Raw genomic sequence first — 22,534 nt, 5'->3', positions numbered from 1 at the left:
ATTATGGGTATGACATGAAATGGACAAGATGTTTATGGAGACCAAACATGTTAGAAAAAGTCGGAATGTGTCAGTCTTAGGTTTAAAACATGCATAGCCTTTCTGAAGGAAAGGCTTGGCTGAACACAAAAACAATAATTTAAAAAAGATTGGCATCTTGAATTATTACTTTGAGGGGAAAACTATCATAACGTAGAGTCCATTATGGTTGTGACGTCTGAAACAGAGTCAAATTAGCCGTTTTTTAAAAAATATACAGGATTTATATGATCTTCAATAAATATAGTACCTAACATCAGATTTGCACCATAATTCTTAATAACAATGAGTAAGACATGAGGAATCCAATAAAATGATCAAAAGCCTGGTAGTTATTGAGTAATTTGTCCCGTTAAAGCACGTTTTTGAGAGAGAGAGACTCTTCAATGCTGATCATGTAATTCTGACAACATAAAAAATATTCTTAGAATAGCCTAATTGACATGATCTCCCCTGAAAACGCAACATTTTAGCCTTTATGAATAAACATGTCTTAGTTAGCTAGCTACTTTGCTCTGAAGTTGCCCACCGTAGCCATTTGATCCCTGGTTCATTGATTGAGGAAATTATTTTATCAACCCTGTAGTGTATATACTGTATGATAAACACTACAGGGTTTATAAAATAATGAAGTGTCTTTATGGTGGTCTTTGTGATTTGTAAATTGATAGGAAACAAAGGTTCTCTCATTAGGCATACATTTTGTAGTATTCATACACTATCAGACTGTAGACATTGGAAACGCTAGCTTTTTGGCTGCCACATAAATACATGACAAACAAAAACAAGGATGGAAGTGTCGGTCTTTGCTGTTTTTCTACACATTTTGCTTTGGCTTATGCCGTGTTCTTATGCTATCTGAGTGACTCAAACATTATATAACAATCAATGATGTCAACATGACATTTTTAATTTTTGATTCTCCCTGATATTCTTTTTTGGGGGGGGGGTTTCAAAGACCATCTTATGAATATATAGCTCCATTATCTTTTCTACGTGCTTTATATCTGGTTTTGCCCTCTGCTGCTAAATGACTATAGGGGTAACGGTGCACGTCAACGGTTTGAACTGCAGGTAGGCTAGATGTTGACTACATGGTGACCATTGTGGACTGAATACAGATTAAAGATGACATTACATGCACTGTACAGAGCTGAAGCAAGAGTCATCATTATGTCATTAAACCAGCATGACCTTTTACTGTCATGGAGAACAAAAGTGGACTTTTCCAGATTTTTTTTTCTCTCCACTTTGATCTAAATATGATATGCCCTATATGCTATAGGTTCGGCTATATTATTGTTGAGATTGAAGTGGATTGATTGTGAGGCGATTTCTCTGCCGTTCTGATGTCTGTCTTTTAAGGATTTTTCTGCAGCTGCTACCATTGTCTCACCTCCTTAAATTAGGTTTTTCAGCAACAAACATCAGTCCAAAAATAATATTTAGATCTCTGTAGCTAAGCTTAGTGAATCACTAAAAGCTTTGTTTCAGTCGGTTGGCCCACTTCTATCTCGAGTGCATTCGGAAAGTATTCAGACCCCTTCTGTTTTTCCACATTTTGTTACGCTACAGCCTTATTCTAAAATATATTGAGATTTTTATTTATTTTAATTGATCTACACACAATACTCCATAATAACAAAACGAAAACAGGTGTTTTAGATATTTTTATAAGATAAATTTATAAGAAATTAAAAACATTTTATTTAAGTATTCAGACTCTTTGCGGTGAGACTCAAAATTTAACTAAGGTGCATCCTGTTTACATTGATCACCCTTGATGTTATACAACTTGATTGGACTCCACCTGTGGTAAATTCAACTGTTTGGACATGATTTAGAAAGGCACACTCCTGTCTATATAAGGTCCGAGACAGAATTGTGTCGAGGCACAGATCTGGGGAAGGGTACCAAAAAATGTGCAGCATTGAAGGTCCCCAGGAACACAGTGGCCTTCATCATTCTTCAATGGAAGAAGTTTGGAAACACCAAGAGTCTTCCTAGAGCTGGCCACCCGGACAAACTGAGCAATCGGGAGAAAAGGACTTTGGTCAGGGAGGTAACCAAAAACCTGATGGGCACTTTGACAGAGCTCCAGAGTTCCTCTGTGGAGGTGGGAGAACCTTCCAGATTTAATTCTTTGGCCTGAATGCCAAACGTCACATCTGGAGGAAACCTTGAACCATCCCTATGGTGAAGCATGGTGTTGGCAGCATCATCCTGTGGGTATGTTTTTCAGCGGCTGGGAAAGATTAACGGAGCAAAGTACAGAGATCCTTGACTAAGATGGCGCCGACAGATGGTCGCCTCGCTTCAGGTTCTTAGGTTAGGAAACTATTCAGTACATTTTTTTTTTTAATGCTTTTCTTACGTTGTTAGCCCAGAAAATCTCAAGTGTTATTACATATAGCCGGGAAGAACTAGTAGATATAAAAATGATGTCAACTTTGCAACATTATGACCAGGAATACGACTTTCGCGCCTTTGTTCGGACCTCCACCCGCGACATGGGATCTTATCCCAAAGGCCGACCCAAAACAACATGGTCACCGCAGGAGAGGCATACAGAGCGGCCTACTGATCAGACTTAGAAGGCGAGCGTACCATCCACAGCTTCCGAGCATATTACTCGCCAATGTCTAATTTCTAAACATCAAGGTGGATGAAATTAGGGCACGAGTTGCCTTCCAGAGGGACATCAGAGATTGTAACATTGTAACACATCTGTTTCATGGAAACATGGCTCACTCGGGATATGTTGTCAGTCGGTACAGCCACCTGTTTTTTTCACACATCGCGCCAACAGAAACAAACATCTCTCTCGTAAGAAGAAAGGCGGGGGTGTATGCCTTTATGATTAACGACTCATGGTGTAATCATAACATACAGGAACTCAAGTAATTTTCTTCACCTGACCTAGAATTCCTTACAATCGAATGCCGACCGCATTATCTACCAAGAGAAGTCTCTTTGATTAGTCACAGCCGTGTATATCCCCCCCCCCCAAGCAGATACCTCAACGGAGACTGTAAGAAATCCACTGGACTCTATGTAAACTGGAAACCATATATCCTGAGGCTGCATTTATTGTAGCTGGGGATTTTAACAAAACTAATCTGAGAACAAGGCTTCCTAAATTCTATCAACATATCGCATGCGCAACACGAGCGGGTAGCGTTCTGGACCATTGCTATTCTAACTTCCGCATTGCATAGAAAGCCCTCCCTCGCCCTTCCTTCGGCAAATCTGACCATGACTCCATTTTGTTGCTCCCAGCCTATAGACAGAAACTAAAACAGGAAACGCCCGTGCTCAGGTCTATCCAACGCTGGTCCGACCAATCGGACTCCACGCTTCAAGATTGCTTCGATCACGTGGACTGGGATATGTTCCTTGTAGCCTCAGACAATCACATTGACATATACGCTGACTCGGTGAGCGAGTTTATTAGCAAGTGCATCTGTGATGTTGTACCCACTGTGACTATTATAACCTTCCCTAACCATAAACCATGGATTGATGGCAGCATTCGCGCAAAACTGAAAGCGCGAACCACTGCTTTTAATCATGTCGAGGCGACTGGAAACATGACAGAATACAAACAGTGTAGCTATTCCCTCCGCAAAGCAATCAAACATTCAGTATAGAGACAAAGTGGAGTCGCAATTCAACGGCTCAGACACGAGACGTATGTGGCAGGGTCTACAGTCAATCACGGATTACAAAAAGAAAACCAGCTCCATCGCGGACATCGACGTCTTGCTCCCAGACAAATTAAACAACTTCTTTGCTCGCGTTGAGGACAATACAGTGCCACTGACACGGGCCGCTACCAAAGCCTGTGGGCTCTCCTTCACAGTGGCCAACGTGAGTAAAACATTTAGACGTGTTAACCCTCGCAAGGCTCCTTAGCCGCATCCTCAGAGCATGCGCAGACCAGCTGGCTGGTGTGTTTACAAACATATTCAATCAATCCCTATCCCAGTCTGCTGTGCCCACATGCTTCAAGATGGCCACCATTGTTCCTGTTCCCAAGAAAGCTAAGGTAACTGAACTAAATGACTATCGCCCCGTAGCACTCACTTCTGTCATCATGAAGTGCTTTGAGAGACTAGTCAAGGATCATATCACCTCCACCCTACCTGATACCCTAGACCCACTTCAATTTGCTTACCGCCCCAGTAGGTCCACAGACGATGCAAACGCCATCACACTGCCCTGTCCCATCTGGACAAGAAGAATACCTATGTAAGAATGCTGTTTATTGACTACAGCTCAGCATTTAACACCATAGTACCCTCCAAACTCGTCATTAAGCTCGAGACCCTGGGTCTCAACCCCAACCTGTGCAACTGGGTCCTGGATTTTCTGATGGGCCGCCCCCAGGTAGTGAAGGTAGGAAACCACCCTGCTGATCCTCAACACTGGGGCCTCACAAGGGTGCGTTCTCAGCCCTCTCTGTACTCCCTGTTCACCCATGACTGTGTGGCCATGCACGCATCAAACTCAGTCATCAAGTTTGCAGACGACTAACTTTTGAACGGTAGTGTAGGTCTTTATTCAATTTTTTTGTTGCCTTGAGTACTTTTTCTATTTGGCTGGCTACTTCAGGTACTTGTGGAAAACACTACACTTTCATGTCATCTGACCATAGCATCGGTTCCAATCCAAGTGCCAATGCCGTTTAGCCAACTCCAGGCATTTACCTTTTGTTGGATGACATGAAAATGGATCTCTTTGGCCATGCACACCAGTGGTGGGTTTGGTGTCGAAGTAAGGATGCATAAGCAGAAAATAACCCCATACCTACTGTAAAATATGGTGGTGGATCTTTGATGTTATGGGGCTATTTTGCTTCCACTGGTCCTAGTGGCCCCTGGTAAGGTCAAAGGCATCAGGGTTTTGTAAGAGAATTAGTTCTATCATGGTGAAAATCAGACTTCTCTTTAGCTGTCAGCAAAACTACCAGAGAGAAGCAGGATGTCCACTGTTTACCTCTGCCATGTTTATCATATATGCATAGTCACTTTAACTATACATTCATGTACGTGCTACCTCAATTGGGCCGACCAACCAGTGCTCCCACACATTGGCTAACCGGGCTATCTGCATTGTGTCCCACCCGCCAACCCCTCTTTTACGCTACTGCTACTCTGTTCATCATATATGCAGTCACTTTAACCATATCTACATGTGCATACTACCTCTATCAGCCTGACTAACCGGTGTCTGTATGTAGCCTCGCTACTTTTATAGCCTCGCTACTGTATATAGCCTGTCTTTTTACTGTTTTATTTCTTTACCTACCTATTGTTCACCTAATACCTTTTTTGCACTTGGTTAGAGCCTGTAAGTAAGCATTTCACTGTAAGGTCTACCTACACCTGTTGTATTCAGCGCACGTGACACACTTTGATTTGATGTGCATTTGCTTCATTCTGATTGATCGAGAGTCAATAGCAATTTGACTATCGACTATCCAGTGATGGGTTCTGACTTCTAAACTTGAAATACCCTTGTTCATGGTACTGAGGGAGAGAGGGGAATGCAGAACATGTTATTGTTAGACATCAGGTATCCTATGTAAAGGAGAAGGGCCACAGTCTGGTTTCAGTTGTTGGGTTGTAATTTGAAATACTTGCTACACCAGAAGTTAATGGTTATCTGTAGGAGGAATGTATATGGTGGGGTCAATTAAGGTTGTATTTGAGCCAGGTGCTTGGAATGTTACTGAGTAAAGGAAAGGCAATCACATGGTTGCGGTCACTGATAAGGGTGGATAGCTGTGGATTAGTGAGGAATGGGGACCCAGGTCAGGTCACATTTAAGGGAGAAGGAACAGTTTATTAGCCACATCACTTAACTTCCTGCCTAGCAATAAAGATATAATGTTTAGAGAAGGAGGAGACTTCACCTTGTGCTGGTGGGAACATGTATTTGTTGGGTCAGACAGCTGAACAATTGGGTGAATAAACTTGGTTTGAGCTTTTCTTAGTTGTCCGTTAGGTTCGAAATAAACTAACACCGGATATCTGAAAAAATGTCATTATTTGAATAGTATATTATTTTCCAAGGGCCACCTCCTAATTGTTACAATTTTGACATTGCACCTTTTAGTGTAATAGCTGTCTGAAAAGAATGCCTGAAAATGTCAGCTTGTTTTTACTGAGTGGGCTTTTTGGACTGCCTGATGACATCACCAGGCAGTATAAGGTAATAGACCAATAACAGAGTGTGCCCTCCTCTCTGCCAATAATAGCTCATTTTCAGGTTACACATCCCTCCCATTAGGCTCCTCCAATTAAGCCCCTCAGACAACTCTGACAGTCCTGACAGTCCACTTTCTTGCTTTTTGATATAATAAAAAAAATAAGTTTACGTTCAAATGCCCCTCCTGTAAAGTAGTGACACGTGACATATGCCTAGTTTCCTCAAACCAGTAAAAATTGTTACCCAGAAATGATTTGATTTTCAGATAAAATGGCTGCATTCAGCTTTAACTTGTTGGGATAACAGTGTTTTATATAATAATTTTGCTGTATCCTGAATAGGGTTGCACATTTTGGGGAATATTCAGACGTAACTTTCCGTGGGAATTAACGGGAATATATGCAAATTTATATTAATACCATTTTTAAATGTAGATGTTTTTTGCATTGGATATATTTACCATAATCGTATGGAGACAAACATTAACCTTTTACCTTATCATAAGTAGACATCATTGCAAATGATTAAATCCTTCCAATAGATTAAAAAAAAAAACTATTTAGTTACGAATTGAAGTTTAAATTGAGTTGACTCTTCACATGGGATGATTTCACTGAACAACAAAAGGAAATATTGAATGATCCCCAATGATTCATCGCATCTCCTAAAACGTTTTCAACATACATCTGTAAAATGATAGTCTAGAATCTAAAGCTTTGGTTGTCTTCCTTTCAGGCTTCCGTGTCTTCTCCCAGGACCTCATCAATGTCCACATCTTGAACATCAGCCTCGAGTCAGCCTCAACAGCCTGACACGATTTACTCCAAATTTTAACCTTTGACCCCAGTTGTCATTTATTTGACCTCCTCTTTCATATGAGCCCATAAGTTTTGTATGGAAAATATCGGGGTCCCCCTCAACGAAGGTGTCACCTTAGCCGGTGTAAACCCCCAAATTTCACATTTTCATTTTTGGTCGCAGGCGAAAACTTTTTATATTTTATCGAGACTGAATGGATTCCGATTTCATCTTCAGTTTCACTTTCCAACCTTGTTGAGGATGGCTTGTTGTCAGGCTCAAAAAGCCTCATTTGCCAGGATTGCCTCCAATTTTTCAACCCTTGTATTGGTCTGCCTGTTGCGTGCTTTGGTGTGTGTGTTCCCAAACAAGGACCAGTTGCGCTCTGAGGCGGCTGATGTTGGTGCGATTTGGAGGATGATGAGGCAACAGGGGAAAGAGAATCAGATCCACGAAGTCCCTTCCACCAGGTGGCTGATGAGATATGTTGGCACGACTGCCATATTGCATCTCCATCCCAAAGCCCTTGCTTGGAAGTGTACTTCGCCAGACTGCCAAGAACCTTGCCCTCATCCAGGCCAAGGTGGCGAGACACGGTAGTGATGACACCATAGGCCTTGTTGATCTCTGCACCAGACAGGATGCTCTTGCCAGCATATTTGAGGTCCAACATGTACGCTGTGGCGTGTATGGGCTTCAGGTAAAAGTACTAACATCAAGAAGCGTATTTCAGAATTGCAGTTTTCTCTGCTTGCAGCGGTAGTGAAGTGGGCAGTACAGTACGGATTTCTTCTTACATCTGCAAGCAGAGTCTGAACATCAGACAGGATGGCATTGTCTCCCTCAATCCGTGCAATGGCTACTGCTATAGGTTTCAGGAGTTTCAGGCTGCTTACCACTCTCTCCCAAAATACATCAACCAAGAGGAACCTCTTGATGTGGCTGTCCATATCGGCAGACTGATATGGCCATTTCTTGGAGAGACTCCTTCCCCTCCAGGAGAGTGTCAAACATGACAACACCACCCCAACGGGTGTTGCTGGGCAGTTTCAATGTTGTGCTCTTCAGCTTCAATGTTGTGCTCTTATTCTTCTCACTTTGCTTGGTGAGGTAGATTGCTGCTATAAATTGATGACCCTTCACATACCTAACCATTTCCTTGGCTCTCTTGTAGTGTTTCCATTGTTTTAAATTATGTCAATTTGCCATGATGTCCTTGAGGAGCAGATTCAATGCCTGAGCAGCACAGCCAATCGGTGTGATGTGAGGGTAGGACTCCTCCATTTTAGACCAAGCAGCCTTCATGTTTGCAGCATTGTCTGTCACCAGTGCAAATACCTTCTGTGGTCCAAGGTTATGGATGACTGCCTTCAGCTCATCTGCACTGTAGAGACCGGTGTGTCTGTCCCTTGTGTCTGTGCTCTTGTAGAATACTGGTTGAGGGGTAGAGATGATGTAGTTAGTTATTCCTTGCCCACTAACATTCGACCATCTGTCAGAGATGATTGCAATACAGTCTGCTTTCTCTATGATTTGCTTGACCATCACTTGAACTCTGAACTCTGCATCCAGAAAATTAGTAGATAAGGCATGTCTGGTTGGAGGGGTGTATGCTGGGTGAAGAACATTCAGAAATCTCTTCCAATGCTCATTGCCTGTGAGCATCAGAGGTGAACCAGTTGCATATACAGCTCGAGTAAGACGTTCATCAGCATTTTGCTGACTACATTCCTCCATCGAGTCAAAAACACTTCTGATTCCAGGAGGACCATGAGCTGTTGCTGTCGATAAGGTGTCTGATTCATCATTTTCACCTCGAATAGAAGTAGAGGGACTTTTGTTAGAGGTTGCTTATTGTGAGCACTGAAGGAACTTTATGCAATTGGCCAGATAATTCTGCATCTTTGTTGCATTTTCACATGTGATTTGGCACAGTATCTGCAAATGTACACCACTTTTCCTTCTACATTAGCTGCTGTGAAATGTTTCCACACATCAGATAGTGCCCGTGGCATTTTCCTGTAAAGATAAGAAAAAAATGAGTAAAAAAATCCCAAATACAATTCCATGTACAGATAAATTATTAATCAGTTAGATTAAACAACTCCTTTGTAAGAAATGTTTTAAAATGAAACATGTATGGAAACAGGTGAATTAACACTCCTCAGTTAGCAGGCTCAAGCAAGCTAAAACCCACATGGTAGCACAAACTAACTAGCAGAAATTGTTAACAAGTTAGAAATGATTTAAACACACTTTGCTGTAGGCTACTATTTACTAGTTAACAAAAAAACATGTATATCATATATAAAATATATTCACCCCCACCCAGTATTGTAATCAAAACATACCAGAAAGCACGTGGTCCTTGACTCAGACAGTGTAGTTGTGTGGCCTCAATAGCATCTCATTAGTGTGCAAGATCTTGAGAATCAGCTGTACATGTGATGGAATAGTGCACTGCACATGTGATGGAAGAATCCACTGTGCATGCAGAGGGCTGCAATTCCATTGAATTGGGGATAGTTTACCCAAAATATGCCACAAGACCTAGAATTGCCTATCCCACAAAAAAGGTTCACTGTTTTTTGATAAATTTAAGCAACATTCCCCAAATTCCCAGGCTTAACTTCACATGGAAATTTACCGGAAGTTTTCCGACCCTTTGCAACCCTAATCATGAATATAGTCACAGGTAAATGGGTTGACTGGCCCTCTGCTTTGTGTGGTGCTGCGTTGCCGTGCAGTAGTAGCTTAGAGGATGCAGCAGTTTTATGAATTGCTCAGATTCCTTGTGTATAATGTATTAGTGTTTCATCGTGATTTTATCTACCTCTTGTGTTTTTTTAGCACACAATTTTACACTCATCCTGTTGTAAAACCAACCCTAACCCAATGTTATGTCAATTTATTTACATTTCTGTCTTGAGTCAGCTGAATGTTCCTGGAAATTACTAAGTAATACAATGCACTACAACTATGCAGCTACTGACGTGTCTTCTCTTCTCTTTTTATCCTCCTCTATTTTCACGCTCTCTTCTCCTCTCCCTTTCTTCTCCCCTTCTATTTTCTCCTATCTCCCCCAGTCTGTCAGAGTAAGGATATCCGTAACAACGTGACCAACCTGCAGTTATTAGAGAACTGCACAGTAATTGAGGGCCACTTGAAGATCCTCCTCATGTTCAAGGCCAAGCCTGAGGACTTCAGGGGCCTCAGCTACCCCAAGCTGACCGTTGTCACCGACTTCCTCCTCCTGTTTAGGGTCTACGGTCTAGAGTCCCTCAGCGATCTGTTCCCCAACCTGACGGTGATCCGAGGCAACAACCTGTTTTTCAACTACGCCCTGGTTCTGTTTGAGATGGTGGACCTTAAGGAGCTGGGGCTCCAGAGCCTCATGAACATCACCCGGGGAGCCGTGAGGGTGGAGAAGAACCCGGACCTCTGCTACCTCTCTACCCTAGACTGGTCCAAGATCCTGGACACAGTGGAGGACAATTACATCGTGGCCAATAAGAATGACCGGGAGTGTGGGGATGTGTGTCCAGGCACGGCCTATGGGAAGACCACCTGTCCTCAGACTACCATCAATGGACACTTTGGAGAGCGCTGCTGGACTCAGAACCACTGCCAGAGAAGTAAGTGGCCTTTTTAGATACCCCAAGTATTTCTGAAAGAATGGTAAAGAACACACAAAAAAGAGTACTGTATATAAATGATTATCTCAAACATTGGTAGCCCACACGTTTTCTTTGGTAGTTTCCTGATACAGCTGATATGTTCAGTTGGCATATGAGAATATATGAAGGTCCAGGCCTAATTGCTTGGCATTTTTATCCAATTTCATTTGTTACCTATGCCAACTTGACAATTTAGATAAGGTTATGATGTTAAATATAGAAGAACTTCAGCTCTGCCTGGATGTCACTTTTCCTGTAGGTCATTTCACCTCATGCTAGCAGGAATTCTCCAGAGCTGTCAGTTTGGCTGTCTTTCTGTTGTAAAAGTAGCAGGATGAATGAGAGGGACAGAGATGATGATAACCGTATGGAAAAGAGATTTCCTCCCCAATCAATTCAGATGAATGGTGCTTTTGCACAGATGGCTTTTGAAATTATTATCATAATAGAGGGATTGTTGTTCTTTCTATATTACGTCACAGGCCATGCCTACTCCCCTTTGATTTTTAATTCATTGACTGGAGCATGTAGGGAATGTTTTTTTGTAATTATAGAAGGAGAGAGACTAGGCTGGCCTCATGTACAATTCAAAGTTCTCACAGACAAGCAGGCCGACAATATAATTGGAAAGAGAAAATGTATTTGCTGGGAGAGGAGAGAGAGCGTAAGAGGTGAGGGGCAGAGAGCTAATGGTGAAAGGTGCAGTGTGTGCCAATACGAATCGTACTGCACACTCCCTTGCTGTCATCCCCTCTCTTTTCTGTATGTGTGATGGATCTGTGTGTGTTTCTGTATTTGAATCAGTTCATGTGAAGAGTCTGTGTATGTTAGGGCTGGGCGATATTTCATTGTAATTTGATCAATTAAAATGTATGATTTAGCGCGAAATTCCAAAAGCCTGGATCGCAAGAATCAAGTATTATTATTATTACATCTTTTTTATGAGCATTTGTCCTCTTGTTCTCATTTGGTCTTTTTGGTCTCGTCTCCTTCGCTCCTTCTGTGCTGTGTGCACCTTCCCACTCATACACCAAGCCCCTGCCACTCACAACAACACAGATGAAAGATCACTTTTTCCTCTCTGACAACAAGCAGTTTCAATTCGTTATTTGCATTTTATGGTTGGTCCAACAGAATCAGTCATATGGACACCGAAACACATTGAGACATTATTTTACTGTAGTAGAGGAGAACATAACCTTTCTAACTATACCCTTTTTATCAATGAACATTTGTTTCTGGAAAATGAATGCTCAGTTTCTGTCACGTGCGGCATCATGTGCCACTAGCAGCATTTTAGCTACAGACTGTTATGTGCTAGCTGTCTTGTCTGTGTTTTTATGAATGTGCAATGAGCATAAAAATAAGCATTTATATAAGGAATTGGCAACTCATTCGGAGAAATAAGCATCTTTTCCAGGTAGGCCACTTGATTTAAAACTTCTTATGGCTGAGATCCCGTTAACGGGATCGACTTGACAACAGCCAGTGAAACTGCAGGGCGCCAAATTCAAACAACAAATCTCATAATTAAAATTCCTCAAACATACAAGTATTTTACACCATTTTAAAGATAAACTTGTTGTTAATCCCACCACAGTGTCCGATTTCAAAAAGGCTTTACGACGAAAGCACACCATCTAAATATGTTAGGTCAGTGCCTAGTCACAGAAAAACACAGCCATTTTTCCAGCCAAAGAGAGGAGTCACAAAAAGCAGAAATAGAGAAAATTAATCACTAACATTTGATGATCTTCATCAGATGACACTCAAAGAACTTCATGTTACACAATACATGTATGTTTTGTTCGATAAAGTTCATATTTATATCCCAAAATCTGAGTTTACATTGGCGCGTTATGTTCAGTAATGTTTTGCCTCCTAAACATCCGGTGATTTTGCAGAGAGCCACATCAATTTACAGAAATACTCATCATAAATGTTGATGAAAGTGTTATACATAGGATTAAAGATATACTTCTCCTTAATGCAACCGCTGTCTCAGGTTCCAAAAAAGCTTTACGGCGAAAGCACACCATGCGATAATCTGAGTATAGCGCTCAGCCACCAAAACAAGCCATACAGATACCCGCCAAGTTGTGGAGTCAACAAAAGTCAGAAATAGCGTTATAAATTTTCACTTACCTTTGATCTTCATCGGGATGCACTCCCAGGAATCCCAGTTCCACAATAAATGTTTGTTTTGTTCGATAAAGTTCATCTTTATGTCCAAATACCTCCGTTTGTTCGCATGCTTAGTTCACTAATCCAAATGCAAAGCGTGAGCACTAAGTCCAGACGAAAAGTTTAAAAAAAGTTCCATTAAAGTTTGTAGAAACATGTCCAACGATGTATATAATCAATCTTTAGGATGTTTTTAACAAATCTTCAATAATATTCCAACCGGACAATTCCGTTGTCATTAGAAAGGAAAGCGAACGACCGTCACGCTCACGGCCACGAGCGAGACTAAACGAAAGACTTTCAGCTGAGCCACTTGCTTTGAGTGGTCTTATTCACTCCCCTTTCACAATAGAAGCCTGAAACAACTTTCTAAAGACTGTTGACATCTACTGGAAGCCTTAGGAAGTGCAATCTGACCCCATTTACACTGGATATTGGATAGGCAATCACTTGAAAAACTACAAACCTTAGATTTCCCACTTCCGGGTTGGATTTTTCTCAGGTTTTCACCTGCCATATGAGTTCTGTTATACTCAGACATCATTCAAACAGTTTTAGAAACTTCAGAGTGTTTTCTATCCAAGTCTACTAATATGCATATCCTAGGATCTGGGCCTGAGTAGCAGGCAGTTTACTCTGGGCACGCTTTTCATCCGAACGTGTAAATAGCGCCCACCCCCCCCCCCCCCCGCCATAAGAAGTTAAATGGTGGATAGGCTTTCATTGTAAAAACAGCCATTTCAAAGTAATGGCACTTGCTGGATGGATTTTCCTCAGGTTTTCACCTGCCATTTCAGGTCTGTTATACTCAGACATTATTTTAACAGTTTTCAAAACTTTAGAGTGTTTTCTATCTAAATCTACCAATTATTATATGCATATCCTAGCTTCTGGGCCTGAGTAGCAGGCAGTTTACTTTGGGCATGCTTTTCATCCGGAGGTGAAAATAGTGCCCCCTACCCTAATGAAGTTAATGACCGAAGGCTCGTATTTCTGTGTTATTTATAATTAAGTCATTTATTTGATAGAGCAGTCTGAATGAGCGGTGGTAGGTAGCAGCAGGCTCGTAAGCATTCATTCAAACTTTACTGCGTTTGTCAGCAGCTCTTAGCAATACTTGAGTCACAGTGCTGTTTATGACTTCAAGCCTATCAACTATTGAGATTAGGCTGGCAACACTAAAGTCCCTATTAGAATATCCAATAGTCAAAGGTATATGAAATACAAATGGTGTAGAGAAATAGTTGACGCGTCATAATTCCTATAATAACTACAACCTAAAACTTCTTAACTGGGAATATTGAACCACCAGCTTTCATATGTTCTGAGCAAGGAACTTGAACGTTAGCTTTTTTACATGGCACAGATTGCACTTTTACTTTCTTCTCCGACACTGTGTTTTTGCATTATTTAAACCAAATTGTGCATGCTTCATTATTTATTTGACACTAAATAGATTTTATTTATGTATTATATGCAGTTAAAATTATTTTATTTTATTTTTATTTTACCTTTATTTAACCAGGTAGGCAAGTTGAGAACACGTTCTCATTTACAATTGCGACCTGGCCAAGATAAAGCAAAGCAGTATCCACACATACAACAACACAGAGTTACACATGGAGTAAAACAAACATACAGTCAATAATACAGTAGAAAAATAAGTCTATATACAATGTGAGCAAGTGAGGTGAGATAAGGGAGGTAAAGGCAAAAAAAGGCCATGGTGGTGAAGTAAATACAATATAGCAAGTAAAACATTGGAATGGTTGATTTGCAGTGGAAGGATGTGCAACGTAGAGATAGAAATAATGGGGTGCAAAGGAGCAAAATAAATACAGTAGGGAAAGAGGTAGTTGTTTGGGCTAAATTATAGATGGGCTATGTACAGGTGCAGTATTCTATGAGCTGCTCTGACAGCTGGTGCTTAAAGCTAGTGAGGGAGATAAGTGTTTCCAGTTTCAGTTTTTTGTAGTTTGTTCCAGTCATTGGCAGCAGAGAACTGGAAGGAGAGGCGGCCAAAGGAAAAATTGGTTTTGGGGGTGACCAGAGAGATATACCTGCTGGAGCGTGTGCTACAGGTGGGTGCTGCTATGGTGACCAGCGAGCTAAGGGGGGACTTTACCTAGCAGGGTCTTGTAGATGACCTGGAGCCAGTGGGTTTGGCGACGAGTATTAAGCGAGGGCCAGCCAACGAGAGTGTACAGGTCGCAGTGGTGGGTAGTATATGGGGCTTTGGTGACAAAACGGATGGCACTGTGATAGACTGCATCCAATTGATTGAGTAGGGTATTGGAGGCTATTTTGTAAATGACATCACCGAAGTCAAGGATTGGTAGGATGGTCAGTTTTACAAGGGTATGTTTGGCAGCATGAGTGAAGGATGCTTTGTTGCGGAATAGGACGCCAATTCTAGATTTAACTTTGGATTGGAGATGTTTGATGTGAGTCTGGAAGGAGAGTTTACAGTCTAACCAGACACCAAAATAAAAGGGTTCATTGTTCATTCAGTAATGTTGTAATTGTCATTTTTACAAATATATATAAAAAATGGCAGATTTTTATCTGTATCGGCTTTTTTTTGTCCTCCAATAATCAGTATCGGCGTTGAAAAATGATAATCGGTCGTCCTCTACTACAAAGTATTGACTTTGGGGGGTGAATAGTTATCCACGCTCAAGTTGTTGTTTTTTTTGGTCTTGTTTGTTTCACACGAAAAAATATTTTGCATCTTCAAAGTGGTAGGCATGTTGTGTAAATCAAATGATACACACCCTCTAAAAATCTATTTTAATTCCAGGTTGTAAGGCAACAAAATAGGAAAAATGACAAGGGGGGTGAATAGTTTCACAAGCTACTGTAGTATTGAAAAAATTGGTACACCGTTCAACAATACTCTCTACCATTCTTTATTTGATTTTATTATTCCATCTAGGTATGTGAGATTGTGTGTGTGTAGAATGAACACTATAATCTAATTGGACTAAGTCAATCAACTATGAATGTCAGCCTATACTTAGCTTTGAAATATTACGTGAAAAAAGCTAGCAAAATCAAAAGTTATGACCTTACTCTCCAGAGAGAAGAATTGATTTACTATAGAGCAAGGGCTCCCAACATGTGGTCCGCGGACAACCGCACCTTTTTTGGTAGATATATTTTTTCCCCCATAAACAGAATTAGTTGGGAGTATTAATGGTTTTTATAAGCAATTCTTTATTACTTTTCACAATGCAAATAGGTAATAATAATAATAATAATAATAATAATAATAATAATAGGCCTTTTATTTGTTACATTCACTGCTTAAATGGACTAAATTTGACTACAAAGATATTTTATGTTTGAAAAATTCTGCGACTCCGCGAATGGTGGTCCTCGAGCTTTTGACGATCCCCGGAACGGAAAAGGTTGGCAATGTCTGCTATAGAGAGAACCTAGCTAGCGTATTGGGTAATTCCACGGTAACAGAATGACGCTGAAACTCAGATTTTAAAATGTATACAAAAAAATATTTGCAAAGTATAACAAACCATATGCACAAGGACTACTTAACAATTTCCACTGAAAATGTTACAGAAACACATTCACTTGAACAGTGCAGATGCAAAGTTTGGTAACCGAATGACGGTTTGTGTTTGTGCCATCCTTCTGTTACTAAACTTTGCAAGTAAATGTGTTTCTGTAACGTTTTCAGTGGAAATTCGGTCGTCCTTGTGCATAGAGTTGGTTTATTTAACTTTGCAGTCATTGGTTTAAAGTGAAAAATCTGAGCCAGCATCAATCTGTTATCGTGGAATTGCCCTAATGGGTGATAGTGAGAAAGGAGAGGGAGAGTTTGGAGTGAGAGTGTTTTCCTTTGCTGTGGAGCAGGTATGATGGTCCTCTCCCTGTCATGTGATAGGCACTAGTTTAGTCAAGTGGTGTGTGTCAAAGCAGGAGCCAATTTTAGAACATGATGCAATGCTTCTCGCACGTACAGCGAAGTGTGTGTGTCTTTGGGAGAGTGTGCATACTAGTCTTTCAGCCAAGGAGAGGGTGAGAGTTCCCATTCCCCTCCCTTCTATCTACTCGTGCGCCATTGCCCAAGTCCCTTCCACCTTTCCTACATTACACCCTCCTCTAGCACTCCAACTGTAAAAGTAATAGACTGGCTTGTATTTGACTTCTGAAAGGCACCTCTTGTGCCTTCGAGGGGGAGAAATGTTATTTACTTGAGTGATTGTGCAATGTACCAACTGTACGCACACACACAAGCAGGCTCTCCCTCTTTCTCCTTTGCTGCTGGGTGCGAGTAGTTTTAATCAGGGCTTAGTGAATGAAGACTTCCACACACATGACATGGAGGAACATTAGATGAAGCATTGAACTTAATGACTGAGTGGAAACTGTGGGATGAGTGATAGTTGTATTGTTTTTACTGTGTTCTGTTCAGTCAGTACACTGCTTGGAATAGAGTAGTGCCTTCGGAAAGTATTCACACCCCTTGACTTTTTCCTCATTGTGTTGTGTTACAGCATGAGATTTTGTGTCACTGGCCTACACACAATACCCATTAATGTCAAAGTGGAATTATGTTTTTATTATTGTTTACTAATTCATGTCTTGAGTCAATAAGTATTCAAACCCCTTTGTTATGGCAAGCCTAATTTAAGTATAAGAATACAAATGTGCCTAAGAAGTCACACAATACATTTCTTGGACTCAGTCAGGTTGCAATAATAGTGTTAAACATGATTTTTGAATGACTACCTCATCTCTGTACCCCACACGTACAATTATCTCTAAGGTCCCTAAGTCGAGCAGTGAATTTCAAACACAGATTCTACCATAAAGACCAGGGAGGTTTTCCAATGCCTCAAAAATAAGGGCACCTATTGGTAGATGGGTCAACAACAAAAAAAAGCCTATGTGACTCACCACCTGGATTCGGTCTTGTGTAGCAAAATGTGAAATGGTGTTTTTAGAGACTGAGAGCTACAAAATGGTATGTCATAGGCTGCATTTGAGGAACAATGGGAAAGTAATTCTGCTTTGAAAGTTGATCAACTTGTAAACTCACGAGAAAATCGCCTTTTGAATGTTTTGGTATCTAGTGAAGAGCTCTTTGTCTACATCCATTCAGCATCATTCACACCCTCTTAAGCTTTGGACCCACACATCTCGTTTCACTCTCGGAGCGCACACTTGATGCTCTTGCTGATGATCTGTTTACCTCTGGAATATGGCCGGTGTCGGTAAATGTCTGCTGGTTAGGCTGTTTTCATGTCATCCAATGGGTGTTGTACACACGTCACGTAATGTTAGCTGACGAGCCAGCCAGCTAACGTTAGCTAGTTAGACAACAATGAACAAAGTGCCAATAATGCCACAGTACTGTGAGCTAACCAACCTGGTTCAATGTTAGCTAGCTAACATTGGGCTCTAACTAGAAACGCAAACAGCTCTGGGAAATGAATAATAACGTCCGCTAGGGAGCCAGCCAGCTAACGTTAGCTAGCTAACAGTACACTTTAGCTTAAGACATACACTACCGTTAAAAGTTTTGGGTCACTTAGAAATGTCCTTGTTTTCCAAGAAAACATACAGTTGAAGTCGGAAGTTTACATACACCTTAGCCAAATACATTTAAACTCAGTTTTCACAATTCCTGACATTTAATCCTAGTAAAAATTCCCTGTCTTAGGTCAGTTAGGATCACCATTTTTATTTTAAGAATGTGAAATGTCAGAATAATAGTAGAGATTTATTTCATCTTTTATTTCTTTCATCACATTCCCAGTGGGTCAGAAGTTTACATACACTCAATAAGTATTTGGTGCATTGCCTTTTAATTGTTTAACTTAAGTCAAACATTTTGGGTAGCCTTCCACAAGCTTTCCAGAATAAGTTGGGTGAATTTGGCCCATTCCTCCTGACACAGCTGGTGTAACTGAGTTAGGTTTGTAGGCCTCCTTGCTCGCACACACTTTTTCAGTTCTGCCCACAAACATTCTGTAGGATTGAGGTCAGGGCTTTGTGATGGTCACTTCAATACCTTGACTTTGTTGTCCTTAATGTCTCTTGGGTAGGGGGCAGTATTTTCACTTCCGGATGAAAAGCATGCCCAAAGTAAACTGCCTGTTACTCAGGCCCAGAAGCTAGGATATGCATATAATTGGTAGATTTGGATAGAACACTCTAATGTTTCTAAAACTGTTAAAATTATGTCTGAGTATAACAGAACTGATATGGCAGGCGAATCCCCGAGGACAAACCATCCCCCCCAAAATAAATTCAGCCTACCACTGTTTTCAATGGCTGTCACTTTTATTATAAGGCGAAATCCTCCCAGATTGCAATTCCTAGGGCTTCCACTAGATGTCAACACTCTTTAGAAAGAGTTTCATGCTGGTTTTTGGAAAAATAAGTCAGAAATTGTAGTTTTTCTAGGTGGCTCCCATTTTTGGCTTGTAGTGTTTCCAAGGGCGTGGAAGAGAGCGCATTCTTTGGTATTTTTCTCCGGTAAAGACAATAACGATTCTCCGTCTTAAATTTTATCGTTTATTTACGTATTAGGGTACCTAAGGGTTGATTATAAACATTGTTTGACTTGTTTGGAAAAGTTTATTAGTAACGTTTGGGATTCATTTTGTATGCATTTTGATGGAGGGAAACTGGGTGGATTATTGACTGAAGCGCGCCAGCTAAACGTGAGTTTTTATGGATATAAAGAAGGACATTATCGAACAAAAGGACCATTTGTGATGTTTCTGGGACCTTTTGGAGTGCCAACAGAAGATCATCAAAGGCATTTATTATATCGCTTTTTCTGACTTTCGTGGCGCACCTGCCTGGTTGAAATATGTTTTTCCTGCTTTTGTATGCGGGGCGCTGGCCTCTGATAATCGCATGGTGTGCTTTCACCGTAAAGCCATTTTGAAATCTGACACACGAGCTATTTAGGGAAGAAGCAGTGCGCTGATATTCTGTCTATAATGGAGTGGCCAGCACAGTCACCGTATCTCAACCCTATTGAGCTGTTGGGGGAGCAGCTTGATCACATGGTACGTAAGAAGTGCCCATCAAGCCAATCCAACTTGGAGGTGCTTCAGGAAGCATGGGGTGAAATCTCTTCAGCTTACATCAACAAATTGACAAAGACCTCAGGAAAACAATTGTAGACTCCAGTCCTTGGTGCCTGATTGGTGTCACACTTTTTCTCCATCCCTAGCAAACACAGCTGATTAATCAAATTGCATTCTAAACTGAAGATCATGATTAGGTGATTGTTGGAGTCAGGTGTGTTAGCTGGGGTAAAACTGTGAATTCTTAAAAATTTAAATATCACATCTGCGAAATACAGTGGGGTCTAAAATGATTGACAGCCTTTATAATAATGAGCAAAAATTACTGTGTAAAATACGTCATTCAAATGCTGAGCAATATTGTATGCTCCCAAAAATTGGGAAATTGTATTTTATTCTAATACATTTGCTGAGAGGACATTTTGTTTAACAAAATAAGGTAAAAAATTATTGACCCCCCCCTGTTTTCAATACCTTTTTCTAAAATGTTTTATTATTGCAAAATGTTCATTTTGTTGCCAATTATCCTCTCTAGGGTATGTGGGACGGTAGCGTCTCACCTCGTCAACAGCCAGTGAAACTGCAGGGCGCCAAATTCAAAACCAACAGAAATCCCATAATTAAAATTCCTCAAACATACATGTATTTTACACCATTTTAAAGATACACTTGTTGTAAATCCAGCCACAGTGTCTGATTTCAAATAGGCTTTACGACGAAAGCAAACCAAACGATTATGTTAAGTGAGTGCCTATTCACAGAAAAGCACAGCCATTTTTCCAGCCAAAGAGGAGTCACAAAAAGCAGAAATAGAGGAAATGAATCACTAACCTTTGATCTTTATCAGATGACACTCATAGGACTTCATGTTACACAATTCATGTATGTTTTGTTCACTGAAGTTCATATTTATATCCAAAAATCTCAGTTTACATTGGCGCGTTATGTTCAGTAGTTCCAAAACATCCGGTGATATTGCAGAGAGCCACATCAAGTCATCATAAATGTTGATGAAAATACAAGTGTTACACATTGAATTTTAGATCCACTTCTCCTTAAAACTTCTTGTCAATAGGGGGGCGCCATTTCGGCTTTGTAAAAATTCGTTCCCAAATTAAACTGCCTCGTACTCAATTCTTGCTCGTACAATATGCATATTATTATTACTATTGGATAGAAAACACTCTCTAGTTTCTAAAACCGTTTGAATTATTTCTCTGAGTGAAACAGAACTCATTCTGCAGCACACTTCCTGTCAAGGAGTGAGATTTCTGAAATCGGGGTCTCTGTTTTAGGGTCAGTTTATAAATTCCCATGTAAGCTATGGGGCTACATGCACTGCATACGCCTTCCTCTAGATGTCAGTAAGCGGTGAGAATTTGAATGGAGTGGATTGCACCATCTGGGGCACTATAAAAGCCCGTGGAACGGAAGGTCCGACCTTTTCAACGGGGCGCCTGGCGCAGGAGGGACATCACAATGGCGTCCTGAAAAGCTTTCGTTTTAGCAGTTCTATATCTCCGGCTCTGATTTAATTTGATTTTTGTCTTAACTTCATAAGGTAGTTAATTTAAACCGACTTATAGCAGTTTATATCAGTTTATTGCGATTTTCTGGAATTTCTTTGTGACGCGCTATCACGAGTTGGACACCTTTCCGGCACATAGCTAGCGTTAGCTGCTATTTCTACAGGAGAAGAGGACATCTTTCAACCAAAAGACGATTGTTCTGGAGAAAGGACACCTTGCCCAAGATTCTGATGGAAGCTCGTCAAATAGTAAGAAGTCTTTATGCTGTTAATTCGTATTTATGTTGACAAATGTTAAACAATAATTCCGCCATGAATTTCGGTGCGGTCTCGCTTTAGCGCACGCTGTATGCGCAGTAACGTTAATTTTAAAAATCTAACACAGCGATTGCATTAAGAACTAATTTATCTTTCATTTGCTGTCCAACCTGTATTTTTTAGTCAAGTTTATGATTAGTTATCGATTAGAATAGGTGCCTTTCCCAAGATTTCTCCTGACATTTTCTTTGCAGCTTGGCTACTTTTCTCATTGTATAACCACGATTTGTGCCGCTAAATATGCACATTTTCGAACAAACTCTATATGTATTGTGTAATATGATGTTATAGGACTGTCATCTGAAGAATTCTGAGCAGGTCAGTGAAAAAATTAATATCTTTTGCTGGGTTATACGTTATCGCTATTTTTGGCTTGAATCAATGCTGTTGTGTGGTTTGCTATTGTGGTAAGCTAATATAATGCTATATTGTGTTTGTTTTTTTCGAATTTGTGATAGCTACTGATGCAGTAAAAAAATGGTGGAGTAAAAAAAGTGGTGTCTTTTGCTAACGTGGTTAGCTAATAGATTTACATATTGTGTCTTCCCTGTAAAACATTTTAAAAATCAGAAATGATGGCTGGATTCACAAGATGTGTATCTTTCATCTGGTGTCTTGGACTTGTGATTTAATGATATTTAGATGCTAGTATTTACTTGTGACGCTATGCTAGTCAGCTTTTTTACTGATGGGGGTGCTCCCGGATCCGG

The 22,534-nt window shown here is 40.6% G+C and overlaps 1 protein-coding gene across 1 annotated transcript in view; it reads left to right on the top strand.

The window, feature by feature from the left end:
• Positions 1-22,534, top strand: part of LOC120052701 (insulin receptor-like) — a 102,965-nt gene that overhangs the window by 33,551 nt on the left and 46,880 nt on the right. Inside the window, exon 2 of the mRNA XM_038999764.1 lies at positions 10,137-10,685. Coding sequence (XP_038855692.1) covers positions 10,137-10,685 — 549 coding nt within the window. The remainder of the gene's footprint in view (positions 1-10,136; positions 10,686-22,534) is intronic.

Source organism: Salvelinus namaycush, chromosome 8 (genome assembly GCF_016432855.1).
Source record: "Salvelinus namaycush isolate Seneca chromosome 8, SaNama_1.0, whole genome shotgun sequence".
NCBI classification, from domain to species: domain Eukaryota; kingdom Metazoa; phylum Chordata; class Actinopteri; order Salmoniformes; family Salmonidae; genus Salvelinus; species Salvelinus namaycush.
This window is presented reverse-complemented; position numbering and strand designations above follow the sequence as displayed.